Source organism: Thermobia domestica, chromosome 2, assembly GCF_964235325.1.
Source record: "Thermobia domestica chromosome 2, izTheDome1.hap1.1, whole genome shotgun sequence".
NCBI classification, from domain to species: domain Eukaryota; kingdom Metazoa; phylum Arthropoda; class Insecta; order Zygentoma; family Lepismatidae; genus Thermobia; species Thermobia domestica.
The window spans coordinates 18,733,225-18,756,367 of NC_137455.1; the positions used below are offsets into that span (position 1 = coordinate 18,733,225).

Sequence of the window (23,143 nt, forward strand, 5' to 3'; positions counted from 1 at the left end):
AATAACTGAAGTTTGGTTATGAAACTAATTTATCCTTAAAATAACTGGTTTGGCTATGAAAGTAATTTACCCTTAAAATATCCAAAGTTAGGCTATGAAAGTAATTTACTCAGTGGTCGAAGTGAGACGGTATGCGGTGGTATGCCATACCGTCTCTGGTTTCTCAATGATGAAGGCATACCGCCTTTCGTTTTTTAGTGATCAAGACATACCGTCACTGGAGAGTAGATTGCTTAATAAATCAATTTTTATACACAGTAATTGAGGAATAGTTTTGCACGTAAAATTATTTTATTTATGTAGAAATGATTTCTAAGTTGACAACACCGACATTTTTGTTCTCTTTTCCCTACCTTTTGTTTTTAAAATTAGGTATCTTCAAAGAAGTTTATCTAGTTTACATTTTGATGTGCCATATTGAATATTTTTTTCCTATGTATGTGTGTGTCGCCTCATCTTAATTCATATAATTGTCGTATTTTGAACATGAGCAGATTTAGAGGTTGTTTGCTGTGGGGGCGATTTTCCGGGAGATTCTTTGGAATACCCCTCAGTCGAGTGGGGGGGTTCGGGAGGTTTCCCGCAGGAAATTGTTAATATAAAAACTTGGTTGTTGAGTATTTTCGTGTATAATTCTCTATAATATAAAATAAGGGATATTTTAATTCTTTTTTTTTTTTTTCAGAAAGTAGTTGACGAGGGATGAAAGTCTCTCTATATCCCCCTTCCCGTAACTAAAGAGCTCTCCAGGAGTTTTCGGTCATTATGTAAATAGAAATGCAATCTTTTAGGCAACATACGATCACTATATATCAACATTTAGATAGCTGGTATGTTAGGTCAAAATCGTAATAAAACATACCGCCTCTGTTCTTTTTTTTTTACTTCGATCACTGAATTTACCCTTAAAATAATCAAAGTTGGGCTATGGAAGTAATTTACCCTTGAAATAACCAAAGTTATGGTATGGAAGTAATTTACCCTTAAAATAACAGAAGTTTGCCTATAAAAGTAATTTACCCTTAAAATAACCAAACTTAGGCTATGTAAGTAATTTGTCTTTAAAATAACCAAAGGTAGGGCATGAAAGTAATTTACCCTTAAAACAATCAAAGTTAGGCTATGAAAGTAATTTACTCTTAAAATAACCAAAGTTAGGCTACGAAAGTAATTTACCCTTAAAATAATCAAAATTAGGGTATAAAAATATTTTAGTTTTAAAATAACTGAAGTCAGGCAATGAAAGTAGTTCAATTTGAAAATAATAGACCTAATTAAAGTTAGGTTATGAAATCAGTTGAGCCCATAAAGTAGTAACTAAAGCTTGACTGAGAGCAGCTGGACCTTAAAATAAGAGCCAAAGTTAGGCTGTTGAGTCCTATTTATTGGTAGCAATGATATATGTCTCTAACCTGACAGGCATCTTTATTCGGGGCATAGGCACAAATTTGCGTCCGAATTATAGGTTCTCCAAACATCCGATTGCATTGTCTATTACTGATTACATTAAGTTCAACTTCCATTAATTCATTTGACATTGGACCTCCAAATGACGTTGTTCCCCAGCCTGAAATATTACAAAATTAATATCTTGAAATAGATAAATCATCTTCTCATTAGAAATTAAAAAAGATATACATTTTCCGTGTGTGTTCATTTACTCTTTTATATTAGTCAAGCTACACATTAAACCGAACAGTGACATTAACAAAAATCGAAGCAAATAGCGTTGGAAGTGCTACGTATGTTTGGTAAAATTTTTTATGAACTACGAAGATCGGAAAGCAAACGCTGTCTTGACATTTGTTAATTTCTTAATAAAACTTCCAGTACAAGTTACAAGTACGCCTAATGTGTCAATCAAAAGTGAATAATATTGCAAAAACTTTAAGGATTTCGGTCAAATATTTCATATTTTGACCGAATAGCTGCATGTGAAGAATTTCTGCAATACAATTTTAATTACAATAGATCTAGGGATCCCGACTATGGGATAACCAACTCTGGGACAAATACTTGATGATACACCTCCACATTTTCATTTATCTGGAGGTTACTTTATAATTGAGGAACATACCCATTGCCAGAGAGATTTGTGAAAGAAAAAATTCAACTTGAATTACAGAGCTAGTTCTAGACATTATAAAACTAGTTTTATTGCTATTAATATACACGAGGGGAATCCAAAAGAAACCGGACTTGCGTTTTTAAAAATTAATTTATTTTTATTTTACAAAATTCTTCCAGTCTCCTTTAAAGTACTCTCCACTAGATACGATGCACTTCTCTAGTCTTCTTTCCCATTGTTTGAAGCACCTCTGGAACTCTTCAACTCTGACATCGTCCAGTGCTCAGGCCGGTAGCCAGAACAAAAATGTAGGGGGACCAGTTGAAGTTAGAGGGGGCTTGATCCATCAATATTATAACGTTAGTTAATCACTATATCACAGTTCATTTGTGAGCCTACCGTGAAAATTTTAGGGGGCAGCAAAACTTTAGGGAGGGCCCGGCCCCCTAGACGCCCGTGGATACGGGCCTGCCAGTGCCCTCTGCGAAGCTCCTTTTACAGCCTCCATATCATTAAAACGCTACCATTTTATATTTTTTATCATTCTCGGAACAGAAAAAAGTCACATGGGGCTAGATCTGGCGATTACAGAAGGTGGGGAATGATAGAACACAGGCCCGTATCGAAGGGGTCTAGGGCGGCCCGCCCCCGTAAATTTTTACTACCCCCTAAAATTTTCAAGGTAGACTTGCAAATGAACTATAATATGGTGATGAAATATATGGTTGAATCGGGGCCCTCTAACTTCTACCTCCCCCCTACATTTTTGGGCTAGCTACCGGCCTGATAGGGCACCCTTGAGAGTCCAAATAGCGGTTCCTGTGTGAGCAGAAGAAGAACAAACTTAGCTTCAACACGTCTCATTTGCAAATACTCAGTCAAAATCCGATGATACGAGCTCCAACTCACTCCAGTCTGTTCTGAAATTTCGTCAATCGGAGGATGCTCCTTGCTTTATTGGCGTTTTTTTGTTTAATGTAAAACTGAAAATTGGGGGCCGTTGCCATAGAAACCACCGTTTCCATAACAACGAATCCTGTCACCGCTCGTCAATCTAAAACTGATAAGAGGCAAGAAAGAAGAAAAGAAAAAAAAAACTCTGTAACAATTGCGATGCATGGAATAAGTCGTGAGTGGGAACCCTTCACCCCTGGTGGGGATATTCATGAAGCTATCAGCTTATGTCTAATTATATTGGAATATAATATCCATTTCTTAATTTCGAACATACTAGGTTCGATCGAAATGAGAAAACCTTTTATCGGACTTCTAAAGAAAATAAAAATAAATACATGACCGTGTTTATTACACATAGAATTCCCACTCACGACCCCCTTTTCAGTTTTATTAAAAATAGAAGAAGAAGAAGATGAAGAAAGGAAAAGGAAGATAGAAGAGGAAAGAGGTAAAGTAAGAAGGTGATAACGAGGAAACTATTACTGGATATTTTGAGAAATATGGTAAAGGGAAAGTGAATAATTATCGAATTGGGATCATTTCCAATAGCTATTGGGTGAATGTTTGGTATTAAGGTGATCAAAGGTAGACACATGCTAACCCATATATCCCAGACCTAGATCCATTTAACCCCAACTACCGAATTATCCGAATCTAGCTCTGAGATAGCTGAGAAAGTTTAATTTAACCGTTTATTCAATATTTCCAGAAGTTCTAGATTAATATCCAATCTTTAAAAAATAAACGACGAAGTTGATGGCATGCTAGAATCGACCACAGGAAAGAAAAAAAATTAACATATCTATTTGTCGAAGATTTTGACATTCACAGTTCTCCCATGATGATCATTCGTTCAGGCTACTTCGGTCCTTTTTACTTACTTTATAGAGCCAACTTAAATTAAGTATTGACATTCAATGACTTTAATTGCCAACTACCATTAATTATAATAAGTCACACATATATGTCACAATAATTGGTACACTTAATACTAAACCTACATTTCACTCACACACACATTCATACAGGACAATGTATACTTCAGGTTGTATTTAGTTGAATTAAACTAACCTAACTACATTTCTATAGACATTTATTACATTTCAATAAAAGAAAACTTAGTTTGACATAACAGGAAAAATTTAATACATGAAAAGAATGTTTCATAAGCATGCACAGAAATAAGCTACTTTCAACAAGATCAAATAACACATTTCTCTTTCTAGATATATTAAGAGTTGGATTACATAAAAAAAAAAAGTCGACAAAAGACGAAAGACAAAATAAAGGAAAAGAAAAAAAATGAAAATTCAAAGGTCAATATATTTAAGATTCAGCGCAATGAATACATATCATTGCGGGAAAAAAGAAAGAAAAAATTATAATTGGTTAATCATTCTTTAAAAAAAAACACTTTAGTAGTATTTTATTGAGTTTTTGTCCCAAAAGGAGACATTTCGACAATTTTATGAGTCTTTGTTCTCACGTCGATAATAACTCCTTTTTCAACTCTCTTTATTCACTATGATTTGTGTCCATGAGAGTATTTAGTCGTTTTGGTTTTAATTCCAGACAAATAGTTGCTTCATATTATATATATATAAATTTCTCATTTCGTCACTTGAAGCACTTGATATAAAATTTCAAAGTTTATCAAGATTTAAAATATTGAGTCCAGTCCCAAACATTGGGAACATATTTCCATATTCCTGTATTCACACTACTAAATTATTGACCAAATTTCAGTTCATTGAATTTAAGATCACTAATTTTTTTTTTCTAGTATAGATCGTGTAGTCAAAAGATTCTAGTCACTGAATAATTAGGTTTCCGATCGTAGGGGAAGGATTTGTTTCATAGTTTTCTGATAAAAGATTCGTTGGAGGGGCGCACTGTTTCGTAGCTTACTAATTTCACTATGACCTCGCAAAATGAATTTGGATAAGGATTAGGGTTAGTTTTTACTTTTCTTACGACCTGCTACTTGTGTTATTTACATGCAGTATTTAACATGATATTTAACTTTAATAGTCACTAACATCAATAACAACTCAACAAAATGTCATTTATTACAATTTACGCGGTAATACTGTATATCACAAATAGTTGGTCAATATCGGGTGTCAAAAGTCTATGGCAACCTAACACAACCAGGGTAAATACCGAGCCCTTTACATACATACACGCATATATATATATATTCATATTACTCAATATAATAAATTTCACTTTAATATCCATCTTAATATTTCGTCGACATTTAAGTTCTACATAACGTTTATATTCAACAAGTATTCACGCTTGCTTGGCTCAAAATAAACAAAAACCCTGACTATAAAAATTCACCTTTTTCCCTCATAAGGTTGCAACATTGTACTTTATATGTAAACCCGATAATCAATAATCATTCTCAATTTACTAAAGATCCGCGTATAAAGAAATAATTGGTGTTATTTAATAAGTTGACATAAGATGTGGAAATACAACAAATAGAGCAGGCACGTAACTTTTCAAACTATGTAAGTACATATATATAGATGTATATACAGAGAAAGAAAAAAAATCAAGGTTATTCGAAACTAGTGGGCCCAAACTACTAATACATACACACTATATGACCAACCAATAGAAAAGAAAACCAGAAATCAGTCGTCAATGGGTATAATTTGTACGATCACTGAATAACAAATAAATTTCTAGGAATCTGAAAGCATAGTGTACCTTCTCGTCAGTTTCTCCCGTGATGAATTGAATATCGCGAAAATGGTCCTGAGTTGTGCTGCAATACCTCCACGAATTGCATCCCTCGATGTCTCAGTTAGTACATACGATCGAAATAAGTGATATGAATATTGTATGTTTTCATGAGTTTCAGAAACCGGGAGGGGGGGGAGGTTGAAAAATTAAAAAAAATAACTCTAGAGGAGAAGTAGAAGAATAGGTAAAGAGAGAGGAGACAGAACACTACAACTACGAAAGATAAGTGGTCGAATTTACGTATACAACATACTAGGACCAAATAATCTCTTTTATGCCAAAAAGGGTTCGGCTTACCAAATAAATAGCCGAAAAAGATCTCTGCAAAAATGAGACAAGTCTGTGTCCCCGATGGGATTTTCGGAAAGACAAAGGCTTTAGGGAAATCCCACCACTCACCGTATCCGGTCAACACCCTTGCAGATTCCAGAATCCTCCGGAAAGTTAGAGACGGCGTTAATTTAGAATTTCAAAAGAAAAAAAAATCATCCGACCTCTAAGAAACTAGAAGATTCCAGAATAGTAATGAAATTAGAGTAATAGCTAAGATATCCCTAATGAGAATTTGCCAAAATAAAAAAAAATTAAATAAACTGAATTTTGGATCGGTGATTTCTATTGCCAAACTTCACCGATAGCTCCCCTTCACAGAATGCGCTAAATTCTGAGGCATCGATAAATTTCCATCACTATCTAGTTTGGAAACTGAGAAAGGAAGACGAAAATATTCAAGGGGGGTAGGGGTCGATGCCCGGGTACGGTAATGACATAAATATTAATTTAATAGCAGTTGATTTAATCGGATAGTCCGAACTGAGTTATATGAGCACTGCATAATAAATACATAAGGTAAGCAACGAAAAAAAAAATCTCGGAGAGACAATGAATGTTAAAGGTACAAATGACCAAACCTATACTTTTCGAAGATCACAGAATATAGCGGTTAGTTTTCTTAATTATCATTTCTGTCAACCTTTAGAAGTAATCCCCACATGATGCTACCCTATCTGATGAAAGGCTTAAGATCCGGGGCTGTTATTATGAGGTACTTAAATGCGAAGTAACACACAATTTCCAACTACAATTTACTATCCAAGTAGCAAACTCGGTTGGATGAATGTACTGGTGTAGAAGTCAAAACGCGAGAGATTTCTTTTAGTAAACGTATTCATATTTTCACTATATAACATACACTAGGCCTATCCATTTAAATATAGGTGTCATATCATCTCATTCATATTATTTTATATCATATTATTAATATATCGTTACATTCATTCATTATCTACTAATTTTCGCGCGAAGTAATATTTTATAGACACCCTATTTCATACATTTTCACGCAGGCCATACACATATTTATATTACACAATCACAATCTATCACGCTCAAACTACTACACGATAACATTCATCGAACCACGCACTCTTTGCTTCGAAGCACCCAAATTGTATTTACTTCGCAGTTTAAAAAAATCATACGTGCGTATTCACTGAAAGTTAAATTGTCAACGATTAATCTATTTCTGATTTGTTGATAGAACTAAAGCAACAATGGAATTTTGCTACAGCCACGGGAAAAGAGAATTTAATACTACATTTTGAAACAAACAGTAACAGCATATGGGCTTGACTTCTATTAAGAAAATAGGTATTCTTTATTTCAGTGGATATTTCAATTACTACTGGACCTAGCAAGCTGAAATTTTCAGTACAGTAAGATCTCATGCTATCTTATATGAATGTATACTCATCTGAACCGAAAACCATGTCCACGGGATGTAATTTAGAAATAAAGGTCCAAAATCAAACAACTTAAATCACTAACTCGTGCAATGACGTAATGTCAACAAACAACTGATTACCGAAAACGAGCACTATGGCGCTGTAGTGGAGGCATAATTTACCGTGTACTGAAATATATACTTGTACTCATTAATCAGAAATCTATAATATTTACTCTGGTTTAGTATACTTCGAGTTAGACAAATGGTATTAAACTACTGCATATTTATACACTGTCCATACGGTAAAATCACGCACTCATACAAAACTACGAACTACACACCACTATAAACACTACACATAAATACTATTAACTAAACAAACACCATTGAATTACATGCATATTGAAGAAAAGTACTCCTTTCTGGTATATAGAGTTGGCTCTATTTAATTTAGGGGGGCAAAATGAGAAAGGTAACCCTAGGTCCAATTGACCTGACCAATTATTTGAAACAGGTTTACATAATGATTGCTAAAGATTGATGCCCTGGGGGCACCTTAACGAGATTTATTAAGGGACCCTTCCCCTGAAAGGGGAAAAGGCCCTAAAACAAACAATAACTAACCCATTCCCCCGCTAGAACTGGTTCAATTTGGAAAAGGGGATAGGAGCCCTTTTACGCTAGCTTAAGCTGCCATTCTGAGAGTTAACATTGCAAAACCTACTACATACAGACACTTAATAAAAAAAAATAACATTTAAAATATACACTATAGAATATACGAAACCAGGTCGTATTTCCCCTAATCCCTAACTGAATCTATGGTTTGAAAGAAAAAGAAAGTAAAGTCACTATTTCACTCTGTCTATTCTAGCTGTGCAGCAAACATGGCTTCCTAGTAAACAGAAATCCGAAATTTGTTATTTCACTGAATTGCAGCTTCTTTACCAAAATTTGTGGATTTTCCGGGCTCCTATTCCATTGTAAATCTTTAACTGTTGAATTACATTATATGTTACCTTAGTTTTCCTTGGAAATTCGAATCCTTCCCGAAAAATATGTAGCAAGAAAATCACAAGCTGCTCCTGCTAGTGTGTCGTCGATTATTCTGATAACATTGCGCCGAAAAAGCCAGAGGTAGGAGAATTCCTCCAATCAGAACGAAAACTTTAGCCGCGGAAATTACAAAACAAATAGAAATTTGGCAAATCCAGATATAACCGGATCTGAAAGTGACTATGGACTAGTGAGAGGGGGTGAGGGAAAGATTAGGTACCTGACTAAATTCTACATTGGTCTGAAATTAAGAAAATTTATATCCAATGATGGAACTATGTTTCGGTATGACGTCAGAATGGTAAATCTTGTAACTATTCGACTTGTATATGCGAAAATGGGATTTACACTTAATCAAAATATAAATAAAATATATTATTCAGTGGGAATATGGTTACTAATGAAACCTTTCGATTCATTATATTTAACTCGAAGTAAAGAGAGTAAATAAATTGTGTAACTAAACCGAGATTGAATAAAAAAAATACTAGGTACAGGGTGCGTAAAAAAAGTTGCCATTACTTTCAACTCCCATTAACAAAATTTTGTTAGAATAACAAAATTTTGCTAATTGTGAATACGAACTAATGATGCTTGTTAAGTTAACACACTCATTCATCCCATTCAAACGTTACCAGTCACACTAGGACAGTATATTATATTTACTTGGGGTATTGCGCGAGTAATTCGCTACGTTTATCTTCTGTACAATTGAAAATCTTTAAATTTCGAAAATTGTGAGTTCCGATACTTTCACCTTTGAGATTATGCAAAACAGCGCAGTTTTTTAGCAATTTTTTCACGACAAACGGGCCAGTGAAAATTTTCATCCATTTGGCGGATTCCTGCTTTATTATTGACGATAAGTTGTGTAATTTCAGCATTACTAGTTGACCTCCTTCCAGAGTAACAGAATGTGTTGACCGTTTACTAGAATTTCGCGAATTTATATCTATCTCCATAAATTTAAACCTATTTTCAACGGAATCTAATTGTTTTGGCCATGGGAACACCTTCCGGTAGTTGTCAACAGCAGAGTAACTCAGAAAGCGTTCCGCCGGCGTGCAACCAATACTTGAACAATAAGAATTATTAAGAAGGTCCTGTATTTTTACAAGATATCTATACCAGGTGGTTTGATCTTCATTACACCATAACCGAACTAACCTATTGAGCTCTTTATGGCTGCGCTCTGTTATGCTGTTACCCTGAGGAGAATAGCTAGCTGCTTTCTTGTGTTTAATTTTGTACTTAGCACAGAAATCCTGCCACAGTTTAGACTGGAACTGTGGTCCCCTGTCACTTAAAAATTCTTGAGGATATGGTAAAAGGTGAAAGTATCTTCTCTCTAGTTTATTTCTTTGGTATGAGCTTTTCTGAGCGGAAGAAAAGTAACAAAACGAGAGTAAATATCTATTAGTGATAGAATATAATAGTATCCCTGGCTAGGTGGTAATTTCCCAATGAGGTCCACCCCCAGAGTCTCATGGGATACATTTGCTATTATGTGATATTCTTGCTGAGCTATGGTTCGGTTTGTGAACTTTTGTTTCCGCACATTGGATACAGTTTCGGATGAAATTTTTTATGGTAGATTTTTGATTTTTCCAATAAAAGATTGCGCGACAAAAGCGATAACATTTTTGAACTCCAAAATGACCTGTGGAGTGAACAATACTGATAATTTGGTGAATACAAGCCTGAGGTATTACTAAAAGCCATTTTTGAACTCGCAACGGTTTTATGTACTCCCATGCGCAAAAAAAATTGCGCGTATACTGTAACTCAAGATTTTTCGCATTTATTCCATTTTCCTTACGTTTATGGGTAAAATTCAGTTATTAGTATGTGGAGATAATAGAAAGCAATCCATCTAAGGAGATATTTCCAAAAAATATAATAAAATAATAAAAATATAAGCAAAAAACAAAATTATGCTCGGTTTTGTGTATACTGGCAACGATGATTTCTAGGGATTTTTTCAGTAGCAGATCACAATTGCGGAGGGAATTCAGTAGGGGAATCGAGGAGTTGGATGAAGGAACTCGATAGTGGACTATAATGTTGCATTTATTGGTTAAAACCTAGTGTGTAGATTGCCTGCCAAATATAAATTAGCTTCTGTAACTAAGATGTCGTACAAAAATATAGAATTAAACAGAAAAACTCTTATCTTAAGGTTCGAAGCGATACGCACCATGGTTATGAAGATTATTTCTTTAAAAAAAAAAGAGCCAACACAACGTAACCTCAGTGGTTAGGTGGATAGAGTGGCGGAGTCGTAGTTATTTTATTATTTTGACACCACATCGAATCCCATCCCATCCCATCCCATTTCTTTTTTCTTTTCTTTTCTTTTTTTTCTTTTTTTTTTGACAAAACATTATAATTTTCATGTTAATAAGAACCGAAGCAATATAATAAGGACAACTTACTGATATTTTGCTGTAATGACGTATTTATCCAGGATTAGAAAACTATTGTTAATAGCTATTGTTTTCTATTCATGCTGTTGTATAGTTTCTCTCATCCTGTTTTCTTAGGGAAAAACAATTTTGTCTCCAATGAAGTGTGAAGGATATATACGGACAGAAAAAGACATCTTAGTATCAAACGTGATTTATCGTGATGAAGTGGACTAGTTTGCCATTATTAAAAAAAAAAAAAAAAATGGAGTTGGCTTTTCTTTAGGTTTTAGCTAAAAAAATATTTTTTTCTTTATAAGACTATACTTTATGAGGCAAGGTGTGTGATCATACCCACAAATTTAGCTAGGGAGTGAAAGATAATTGTTTATACAAACATTTTACAGGTTTAGTTGCGTGAAACACCAATACACCATGGTCTCGCTTATCCGACCATCCTTTGTTCCACATACCATATGATCCGATATATTATTGCAAATAGCACCAATCGGCAAGAAGATCTCCAAGTTGTAGTCTTAATCTATTTTTCATGCTGTGGAGTCTATCGCCTAGCGCGCCCGTCTACACCTTGACTCATACGTCTATCATTCAGTGCAGACACGTATCCAGGTTTTCTATTCGGAGGGGGCCCAACACGAATCCTCGTAAGCACGTAATTCTAATGTTTTTAAATATCAATAATTAATAATAATAATAATAATAATAATAATAATAATAATAATAATAATAATAATAATAATAATAATAATAATAATAATAATGCAACAGTTCTGTACCTCTCTTAAACTTTTTCGTACTTTTCATTTATAAACGGTTTATTTTGGAAACTGCATTATAAAACAAACAAAATGAAACATATTTTCGAGAGAAATGTAACTAAAGAAAACTGTCTGCTACGTATATCACATAACAAAAATAGCAAGAAGACATGGAGGGTATCGTTCTAATATATTAAAGTTAAAAACAGAACGGAAACGAAATGTTAATCCTATTTAAGACTGTTCTTTAATTCCACCTGGTCAGTGGCGTATTTACGATTTTGTTTCGGGAGGGGCTTTGCTAACTTTCGGGGGGGACTTTGCCTGGAAATGTGAAAATTCTGCAAGATATTTCATTTACTTTACTATACTAAGTAAGATTTCTTGGGGGGCTTAAGCCCGAAAGCCACCCCCTAAATACGCCACTGCACCTGGCATAATGACATTATGTTATGTTCTTAGAATTATAACAAGACAACAGCACATTGCCCAAAGTTTGGACACTGACTACTAGTAAACTGATATAAAAGAACCTCAAAAGGGTAAAGGCAAGTTTATTAAAAAGTGCTTGAGTTTCGGAGAGAGACAGCTCTCAGGCCCTCACGCTGGATACGTCCCTGATTCAGTGCAGTGCAGTTATTTGTTATAAAACATTATTATTAGATGCGTAATATGTAAAATTATATCATAAGTTTTACTTTTAATAGGTCTTTTCTTAACACATCCATATTATCCAGCGTTCTGTCTGCCTGTTTATGTCGGATAAGCGAAACTCTACTGTATTTCCAAAGCTAGCATATACATGAACTAGAATTGTATCGTCCTAGAACAGACAATAGTCTGAAATTCTTATATTAAAAGGCTGGAATAAAAAAAACATAAGTACTGTTTTGGAAGCGTGAGAACAAATTAAAAACAATTCAATATATTTCCTAGGTATCAGATTATCATCTTATTATGTCGATGTGTATTCTTTTTTAAACATATTTTTAAAAGTGATACCATTCGCAATATTCCTAAGGAAATCTAAGGAAAAACTTCTTGTGCCTCTTATGGCAAAGCGGCTTAAGTGCATGGTCCGAAACCGATTCCCACGTTAAGGTATAGATAAAGTTCCCGTACTTCAAAAATGCAAATCCGGGACGCTACTAAATTACGAGAATCTTTGAAATGCTTAAAACTGAAAGAAGTGTTGAATACTAATTTACTTTCCTCCATTAGATAGAGTTGTTCAAGTATTACGTTATCACATTTTTTTTCATTTCACTGGATCTTCCAAGGACGCCAATTTCTCTGTAAATTGGGGGGGGGGCATTCAAATGCAGAAGATATATATATATATATATATATATATATGAAGATTTTAAGACAAATTACACTCAAATAAGGCCAAATATTGTATATTCATAAATACAAAGGAGGCCTACATGAGCTTTGAGCGGGCCCCGCCCCCCAGGATCGGCGCCCTTGCCTTCTTCCTAGTTAAGCAAACGTAAGCAGATGATTTACTCCCTCCCCCTGGTAAGCAAAATTGTTTTTTTTTTCCTCAAGATCTGTTGTTTTTCGTGAAATAACAGCAGGAATTTCCTGATTACTTAACCATCTAAATGAATGTTTTCACTTAGAGCCATACGATCGATTCGCGTTGCCTAGGACTAAAATAAATTAAGGGTCAATAATGAAGACGAGACTTCCATATCAAACATGAAGAGACATGTGGATCGGAGATCTTTCTTTGTTCCAACTTTGATTTTTTCAAATCCATGATGGGAAATTATATTATGAGTACAATTTTCGAAATTAATAGTATACAATCGTAAAAATATCTTACAAAACGATGGTTTATTGCAAAATACTTTGACTCAAAGAATAAATTACAAGTAATAAACTTGTTACTTTTCCTGAAGAGTCTAAGTCGTGAATGAGACGGAAGCTGTCGAGCGTAGTGCTTGGAACGATTGCCTCACTTGTTCTACCTTCCCGTGGCGCAGCCTTAATTCGACTTGATCCTAAACGGATTATTCAGAAGTCGAAGTCGGAAGATGTTTCCCATTTTTCCAAAACACTCTTGGTCGATTACAATCTGCCTCACTCGTGAGGGGACAATCCCATGCCGTAAGCGTCGGTGGACCACCGATAGGCAACTAGTGACATGTCCCCAAAAATTGGCGGTCCCGCAGCCAAAAATTGGTCCCACTTCCGTTTTGAAAATTATACCACCACCGGCAGAGAAGCGACGGAACGCCAACGAACCACAAAATAATTCCCCTAAAATACGTTAAATCGCCGATATGCGTAATTTCTTTGCATCAAGATGAGTCTATAAACATTTTTAAAAAAAATAAAACGAAAGTGCCCTGAGCTGGGCGTGAACCATCAACCTTAGGGTTACTAATTGCGTGTTCTTCCGAATTCGTCACGGAGGCGATTATGAAGACACAGCTTGTAGAGTGATAAATCGTTGAAGTCTTTTTAATATTTCTAATCAGAGTGCTTCTTTAACCGTGTATATTTGAAGACAACTGTTCGGAATCAAATCAAATGCACTCGTCATGTAATTTTATAACAAAATGGCAAGCGTCTATTTACTTTTTTCATAGTTCTTTCATATTCACTTGCTAGTGATCGGCGACAGTTGCCAACTAAATTCATACAATTATACGCACCCACCTCAAGATTTTTCACTTCATGATGTAAAGACAGGAGTTACTCTTGACCCCCGGAGCTCAAATATTGTCCTTATAATAACAATTCGTCAGGGAAAAATAATATATAATAATAACCGCATGCACATGACTGGCGATAGTTCATGTTGGTCCCTTTACGATTCTCCGTGACAAATCAAACGAGCGCGGACCAAAATGAAGTCCTCGTTCTTACGTTGTGGTAACTTCAATACCCCCGATTCTAGATATCTGCTTCGACTCGACGAATCCCTGCCACTAGTGGCACGCTAGCGGCAATCCTTCGACGCGTCGCTATATCGACGATCGCTATTTACCGGCAAGTGAGCCACTAGGAGTTGGCGACGTTTACGGCATGGGTAAGCTAATAAACAAACAAACAAAAAAAATAATAATAAATCTAAAGCCTTATAAAAAAGTTTTCTGAAAAGTTACATCTAGCAAAATCATTTGTTGGTATTCCAGAACTGTGAATTCACCTTTATTCATTTACTTCTATCGTAGTTTTGATATGAGAATGATATGTCTGAAACTAACACAGGTCATTAATACTTTTTTTTTTTTTTGCTTTACTCAGATTTAGCAGTTTTACTTAACAGTCAGTCAATTTGGATCTGTGATATCAGAGTTTTAGAGATTTCCTTATTTTTTTCATTTCTAAAAAAGTTTGCAAATAACACCATTAAGGTATCTCTTTCGATATTTCCATATGTAATAGCTTGGTCACTCCCAGTATATTTCAAACAATAAAATATTTACGGTGTCTTACTCCATTAATCCGAACTACATTTTATATCCAACAACTCTGTGCATTTTCCCTTAAATTTGCAAACTTTCTACTACGTTAAAACTCAGTATTTTCTATTTTCTTCCTTTCTTGCTACAACGAAAGTGTTCTTTAGACAACCTGGAATGATGACTCTATACCACATTATGTTGCATAGAGCATTTTATGTAGCATATCATTTGACAGTTGGGCACTTTCTTTTTATATTGAAAGCAACAGGGATTAAGTCCTTCTACACTTATATGATAAGTAAACACATTCTTTTTAATTCGTGGAATTGTGCCAATGCACTAGGTTCAGAGAGTTTTTAATTTAAGATAATAATAATAATAATAATAATAATAATAATAATAATAATACTAATAATAATAATAATAATAATAATAATAATAATAATAATTATTATTATTATTATTATTATTATTATTATTATTATTATTATTATTATTATTATTATTATTATTATTATTTTATTGACTTAGGTTTTCCTGAATATTAAGCAATATTTCACAAAAAGCTGGTATTTTTAAACAAATGTGTTCGATATCAAGTTTTCATAAAAGTAGTCACTCTCTCCTATTAATAATTTCAGATGGGCCGCGGTGGCTCAGTGATAAAGCGTTCACCTTTGGTGCATGGGATCCTTGGTTCGACCCCAGCTCGCACCAAGTGAATTTTGTGGTGGAGAAACACCATGTGCATGGGTTTTCTCGGGGTTCTCCCTTTTCTCCCACTTTTTCATTCCACCATTGCATTCATTTCTCATCATCACCGTGTCCTTTAGCCTAGCCGGTATAACCGTGGGTCGTAAAACGTAAAGATTTGATTTGAAATAATTCCAACCCAAACAGTTGCAGGAAGTATGTCATTTCGAATAAAACAAACTACTCTATAAAATTCTGAGTATTATTATTTTTTATATCTACAATTCTAGCGGACCTTATTTCTAAATCGAAAGGTAAGAAGACTAAATTCACTCTCTTATTCTTATAAATTCATTTCAATTGAAGCTGTTAAAATAGTTGGGAAAAATTAGAAAGCCATACCCTATATTCCAGTGTGCCACAACCGGATAACGTAGCACACTGGCGTGCCCAGCAAAATGAACAGTGTGACGCAAACTTTTACCTATTATTTACAAGAATATTTGTCGAGTTTATTTTATTTATTATTATGAACGATTCTTCCACGGATCAGCTCTCTGTATACAATTAAACAAACAAGTATCACATTGAGGGAATGAGTGTAATTATTTACTTTAATAGTAATAGAAATGTATATATATATATATATATATATATATATATATATATATATATATATATATATATATATATATATATGTATGTATTTTCTACCGGGAATAACTGCATCCGGTCTAGAAAACTGGGACTAACAACAAAGGAACCCGATGTGCTAAACACACACCACCTACGCACTTCAATACACCAACGAAGGTGCAGACTATTCATGAATTAGTCTCTCACCCAATGTATTCTCCTAACATGTCTCCCAGCGATTACAACATTTTTTGGTATCTCAATCACTTCCTAGTAGGATAGCTTTACCTAGAGACCACTGATTAACCTGGTATTGGATGTTTCACTTTCTTACCTTTGGAGTTGACAGTCATCGGTTGGACAATCTCACACGCAAATATCTAATATCAACAACGTTTCTTCTATAATTTCGTAATATTGTATTATTTCTTTGTATTATTTATTAGGTTGGTTAGGCTTGTTTCAACACTTTTCTCTTTGCACCTACTTATTACCTATACCTTAACGTTGGATAAAAATACACTAGCTCTCACCGGGAATCAAATCCAGAACCAGTGGACTTGAACCATTTGGCAACAACAAGGCACATTTAAATAGAAGTTTCGATTTTGTTAGGAAAATTGTGATTAGGTGTAACATTTAAAAATATATTTAAGAATGGGTACGGATGAAACGCACTGAATTTTCTCGCTCGAATTTCTTAAACTGACTCGTGTTAGGCTGCAGCTATTACTGAAACATTTATTTGGAAAATGCGAATAAAATAATGTGTTTTTGGAAAACTTTGTTCGAAGCAACTTATGTCCAAAAGTAAAGTACCCATTGGTCTATTTCTGTTAGAAATAACTTATGCCATATATTAGAATTATTAAAGAAATAATTGTATGTGAACTATGAGCAAAAGCGTCTGAGTACTTTCTGAGAAATCGTCAAAAAAGTCCCCAAGAATAAAATATCCCTTGTGTATCTTTTCAGGACAAACGAGTTAGGCTATTTATGAAATACGAAAAAAATTGCCAGAGTCATTCTCGACAAAATCGTAGAGTAAAAATTGCCCCGAAAAGTAATATACCACTTCTAGCTTTTTAGGATAATGGAATTATACCATATCGTTAGGTTATTTATGTGACATTCATTTATGAAATATGAACAAAATTGCGTCAGGCGTTAATGGGAAAATCGTTGGAGAAGAGTAAACTATCTCTTCTGAATGTTTACAGGACGAACGAGTTGTGTCATATTGTTAGGTTATTAATTATACAATTATTTATGAAATGTGATTGAGAAAATTGCTCGAAAAAACGCATCCCATACAGTAAATTACACCTTATGTATTTTTTTCAGAGCAATGATTCAAACTATATTTGTAAAAAAAATAAGCAAAATCTTTACAGCTATTTTTAAAACAATTTAATTATTTTAAATTTTCATCCTTCAGTAAACTACCCTTATTTTTAGGTGTCGGAGAATATAGAATTCGAAACGATAAAGTGTTATAAAAACTTCATGTCTAGACTTAGGTCCAGATACGTCGAACAGTATGGCCTCTATTTGAATGCATGTAAAAGCGTGACGAACCAACAAACGAACAGATGGACAGACATCAAAATCACTTTTTCGATATGTGGGGGCGTGAAACTTGAATTCATTGAAATCTCGAATTCGATTTTTATCACTATTACTACAATTTCTTCTTTGGTCGCTTGAACGTGAAAAAGAATAGGAATACAACGACACGTAAGGTGATAATTTGTAATTCCCAAAATTTAATGAGTTACGTTTAATGTGTTGCTATGCTAGAAAAAAGGCTTATGCCTGTTTGTTATATCATTTTAATATAAGTTTTTCACGCTACTATATAATGTAGAAATATGGTATGATTATCGTTCATATTCATTCTATATTTGGAAATATTCGTGTTCCGTATACTGTATAATTTAGTCATACCATATTTCGACTATATAATTTAGTCTGTATAATTTAGTTACGTTCAACGAAAGCATTCTTGCACTTGTGGATATGAAAAAAAGAGAGAGAAAGTCAATACTCTAAAAAGGAAAAAACAAGCACACACACACACACACACATAAACGATCATTTAACATCAGGTCGATGTAACAAGGGGTAAGACTGCACAGATTTTCAAGGTCGCGTATGTTCTTCCTGACACACAAACCCGAAGTGAGTTGTCTGCTGTTCAAGAACGGGAAGTAACATACAAGACTATAAACTGAAAACAATAACTGCTTCCAATAGTACACGTATTCTAATACTAAATAAATACGTCGATTAAAGGATACTACCAATAAATTATTTCCTTATTATATTGTTTCGGTTCTTATTAACATCAAAATTATACACTTCCTATAATGTTTTGTAAAAAAAAAAAGGATGGGATGGGATGGGATTCGATGTGGTGTCAAAATAATAAAATAACTACGACTCCGCCACTCTATCCACCTAACCACGGAGGTTACGTTGTGTTGGCTCTTTTTTTTTTTTAAAGAAATAATCTTCATAACCATGGTGCGTATCGCTTCGAACCTTAAGATAAGAGTTTTTCTGTTTAATTCTATATTTTTGTACGACATCTTAGTTACAGAAGCTAATTTATATTTGGCAGGCAATCTACACACTAGGTTTTAACCAATAAATGCAACATTATAGTCCACTATCGAGTTCCTTCATCCAACTCCTCGATTCCCCTACTGAATTCCCTCCGCAATTGTGATCTGCTACTGAAAAAATCCCTAGAAATCATCGTTGCCAGTATACACAAAACCGAGCATAATTTTGTTTTTTGCTTATATTTTTATTATTTTATTATATTTTTTGGAAATATCTCCTTAGATGGATTGCTTTCTATTATCTCCACATACTAATAACTGAATTTTACCCATAAGCGTAAGGAAAATGGAATAAATGCGAAAAATCTTGAGTTACAGTATACGCGCATTTTTTTTTGCGCATGGGAGTACATTAACCCACAATGCATTGCGATTCTACTCTGATTACCACTATTTTCATATTGCCTTAAGAACGTTTGACATAACTCATCAGTTTCCTGATTTTTCTTTATATGATTTAAATCAATGTCAGCATATTGTGTTTTCGTTAGGAAATGCACATAATGGGTTTCGGGTTCAAGCAATACCTCAGGCGGATACCTACTAAGTGTATCGGCGATAAGGTTCTCGCGGCCTTACAGTGCTGAAATGTTAAGTCAAATTTCTGTAATTTAAGTAGGATCCTGGTGGTTCTCGGTTCAAGGTTCTTCTGAGTGAAAGCATGAGTAACTGCTGCATTGTCGGTATGAACATACGTGATACGACCCATAATATATTGTTCAAAGTGCTCACATAGGAACAGAACGGACAGTAGTTCTAACTGAGAGATCGACAGAGACAACTCGTAAGGCTTTACCCGTCGACTAGCATATCCGATGACATTAGGATCTTCTTGACCTGCGGGATATTGTGCAAGATAGCCAGCCAGATTTTCCATATACGCATCACTGTGTATGTGAAATGGCAGGGAGAAATCTGGCTGACTTAAAGCAGGCGGATTGCTAATAAGCTCTTTTAACTTATGGAAAGTTTCCAATGTTTCATCGTTCCATGTGAATTTTTGATCCTTTTTTAGTAGTTGATATAATTTAGCGGTAAGTCCAGAAAAGTTTGGTACGAACTTTCTCCTCCACCCTATGAGGCCTAGGAACTTTTGTAATGCCTTCTTTGATTTCGGAACCGGAAAACAACGAATGGGTTCGTTTAATTTAGGGTCGACCCTTACCGTTTTGCCAAAAAATTTTATTTCCCGTGCGAAGAACTTACATTTTTGAAAATTTAAGGAAAAATTTGCCCGCTTGAAAATTTCAAAGGTTCTTTCTAAATGGGATAAGTGTTCTTCTTCGGTGACCGATTTTACCATAACATCATCAAGGTATAAAACTACAAAAGAACGAGTTGAGTCGTTGAAAAAATTAGTCATAACGGATTGAAAAACAGCAGGACTGCTCTTCAATCCCTGTGGCAAAACGGTAAGGCAATATTGCCTTCCTTTATACACAAAGCTAGTACATTGATATGATTCTTTGTGTAAACTGATCCCATAATAGGCACTAGGTGCATCAAAAGATGAGAACCAAGTGGCTTGTGAAACACGATGTAATAAATCGTCTATTGGTTCAACCTGTGCTTGTGGAGAAATAATTTTAGAGTTGGTAGCCCTCAGGTCCAAAACGGGACGTACGCCCCCAGAGGCCTTTCTGACAACGTGAATAGGATTTCTGTATGGGGACATCTGTTCTATAGCAATTCCTAACCGTAACCATTTATTTAATTCGGCCTCAAACTCGGGTTGCATTGCTTGTGGGACAGAATAGCAAGGTCCCACAACTGGTTCGTTATCTTTTAGTTGAATTTTGTATGGAGGCGCATTAACACGACGTGGGTACTCGGAGAAGAGAGATCTGTACTGTAACAATAGTTTACGGAGACCTGATCTAATTGGTGGTGGTAAATCATCCCGAGTAGTAATGTAAGTGTCGATGTCTTGTGGAGAGACATTGCATTCGGCATTCAGGAATGGATCCAGCTGATCATCCCTATTAACCTCTCCCCCATTGAGAGGTGTTACTGCATAGGCAGCTTGACAGATAAACCTGGGGTCAAGCATGGGCTGATCCATCACTGGCCGCCCTGACTCACCGATTGCAATCTCTCTTTCCGGTATTCCCACTAACATTACATTTGGTTTATTAGTTGAAACAGTAACTGCATTCCCGAGACTATCTTTCATACGAATTTCTTTCTTTTCACGGTCGATGATACAGTGAAACTTATCTAAGAATGGGCAACCCAGGATTAAATCCGTTCGCAAGTATTTGATAACAAAGATAGCTATTTCAAAAATATGGTTTTGAATATTAAGATTGAAATTTTGAACCCCTTGAACTGAAAAACTTTCCTTCCCACCAAATGCACCCAGTGTAAGACCCGTGTACGGCCTTAATTTTGCAGAAGGGAAGCGCTGTTTCAATCTTCTCCACACCTCCCAGTCCATTAGGCAGAGCTCCGAACCACTATCTATGGTAGCAACAAGTTCAACGCCACCGATACTTCCCTTTAGGCTGGGAGATGCCGAGAAATAGCGTTCTTCCCCCACCGCAAATGGCTCTTCATCGATTACGAATTTTATTATAAATTCTAAGGAATTCGGTGAGGGGTATTCTTGTATCTGAAACTCGGATTTACTATTATTAGAATATTGCATTTTGTAGTTAATGGGGTGTATGTACCCGCAGTTATCCTCCCCCATTTCATCAGGTAACTGCGGCGTTAGTTTGTCGACTTTACCGCCGTTTCGCGACTATCACTCCCATTTAATATTGTTCTAGGCTCACGCACTTGCGAAGGGACTGAATTCTGGGGTCGATTTACATTATTGTTACTATTATTGTTATTACCCTGACTATTACCGTTCTCCCTTCTTCCGTACGTCCTGTTAAAATTCCTCCTGGTGTTATCGCCCCTATCCGGGTTCGATTCCATGTTGGTACGGTCATAGGGACGATAACTCCGGCGATTGTTGAACATGGGCCGATTCCTGAATAGTCGCCGGCCATTATTGTTGTTCTCTGAGCCATACCCACTAGGATAACGAGATCCAGCTTGGGTATAACTCAGGAAATCTGTCTGGCAACTTGCCGTTACCTTCGTCTTCGTCGGTTTTAGAATCTTTGCCTGTCGGGCGAAGTATCGTTTTGGTGGACCACCAACTTCCTTGCCGCACAAGGCAGCTAAACGTGAGGTGACTTCTCGCACCGTTTGGCACAAGTGGGACGCTATGGCCCGGGACTCATCGGGTGGAAGAGCGTTAACTATAATATCTACCAGTTCGGCCTGAGAGGGATGTTCAGCTATCTGATAATATAGTTCAATGATTTTCCAAGCATAGTCCAAGAGGGACCCATACTTGGAGCGATCATACCGGAGTGATTGTAAGTTTCTCTTTTGGAGCCGCTCGATGTGCTCATTACAATACTCTTCTTTGAAAAGAATCAAAAAATCACTGAACGTCCGGATTTGGTATTTAACAGAGGCAAACCATGCGCCCGAAGCGGCGATCAAACATTTTTCAACTATCTGTAGGCGTTCCCCATCAGTAAGTTTGTACATATCTAGATATTGCTGCAGTCTCCGCAGGAAAACTCGAGGTAACCCGTTAGTAATGTTCCCATCGAAAGTGGGAAAACGTTCAATATCCCGGAGGGAAACTTTAGAGCTCATACTATACGGGGCAGGAAAAGAATCTATTGGAATCAACGCGTTATCCTGAGCGGTTGGGGTTGTCACCGGATTTGCCACCGACGGAGTGGTCACCGAACTGAACGCTCCCATATGACCAAGAGAGGTTTTATAACTAGTGTTGACCATGTGAGGTTCGAACTTAGGACCCACCACGGCAGTAACCGACGGTCCGGCACATCTCTCTCCCCTTCCTGGCAGCACGCTATAAGATTGTACCATTCCAAAGGTAGAGTGAGCATTTACGCTAGTGACTGTTGTAGTCACAACACTCGACTGCATCGGTACATCGAAATTACTCAACCATGATTTCGAGGTTGGCTGATGCGGGGGGCA

General features: G+C 35.6%; 1 protein-coding gene across 1 annotated transcript in view; it reads right to left on the minus strand.

Moving 5' to 3' along the window:
• Positions 1 to 23,143, minus strand: part of LOC145678956 (ovochymase-1-like) — a 115,021-nt gene that overhangs the window by 26,563 nt on the left and 65,315 nt on the right. Inside the window, exon 8 of the mRNA XM_081749561.1 lies at positions 1,413 to 1,567. Within this exon, the coding sequence (XP_081605687.1) occupies positions 1,413 to 1,567 (155 nt within the window). The remainder of the gene's footprint in view (positions 1 to 1,412; positions 1,568 to 23,143) is intronic.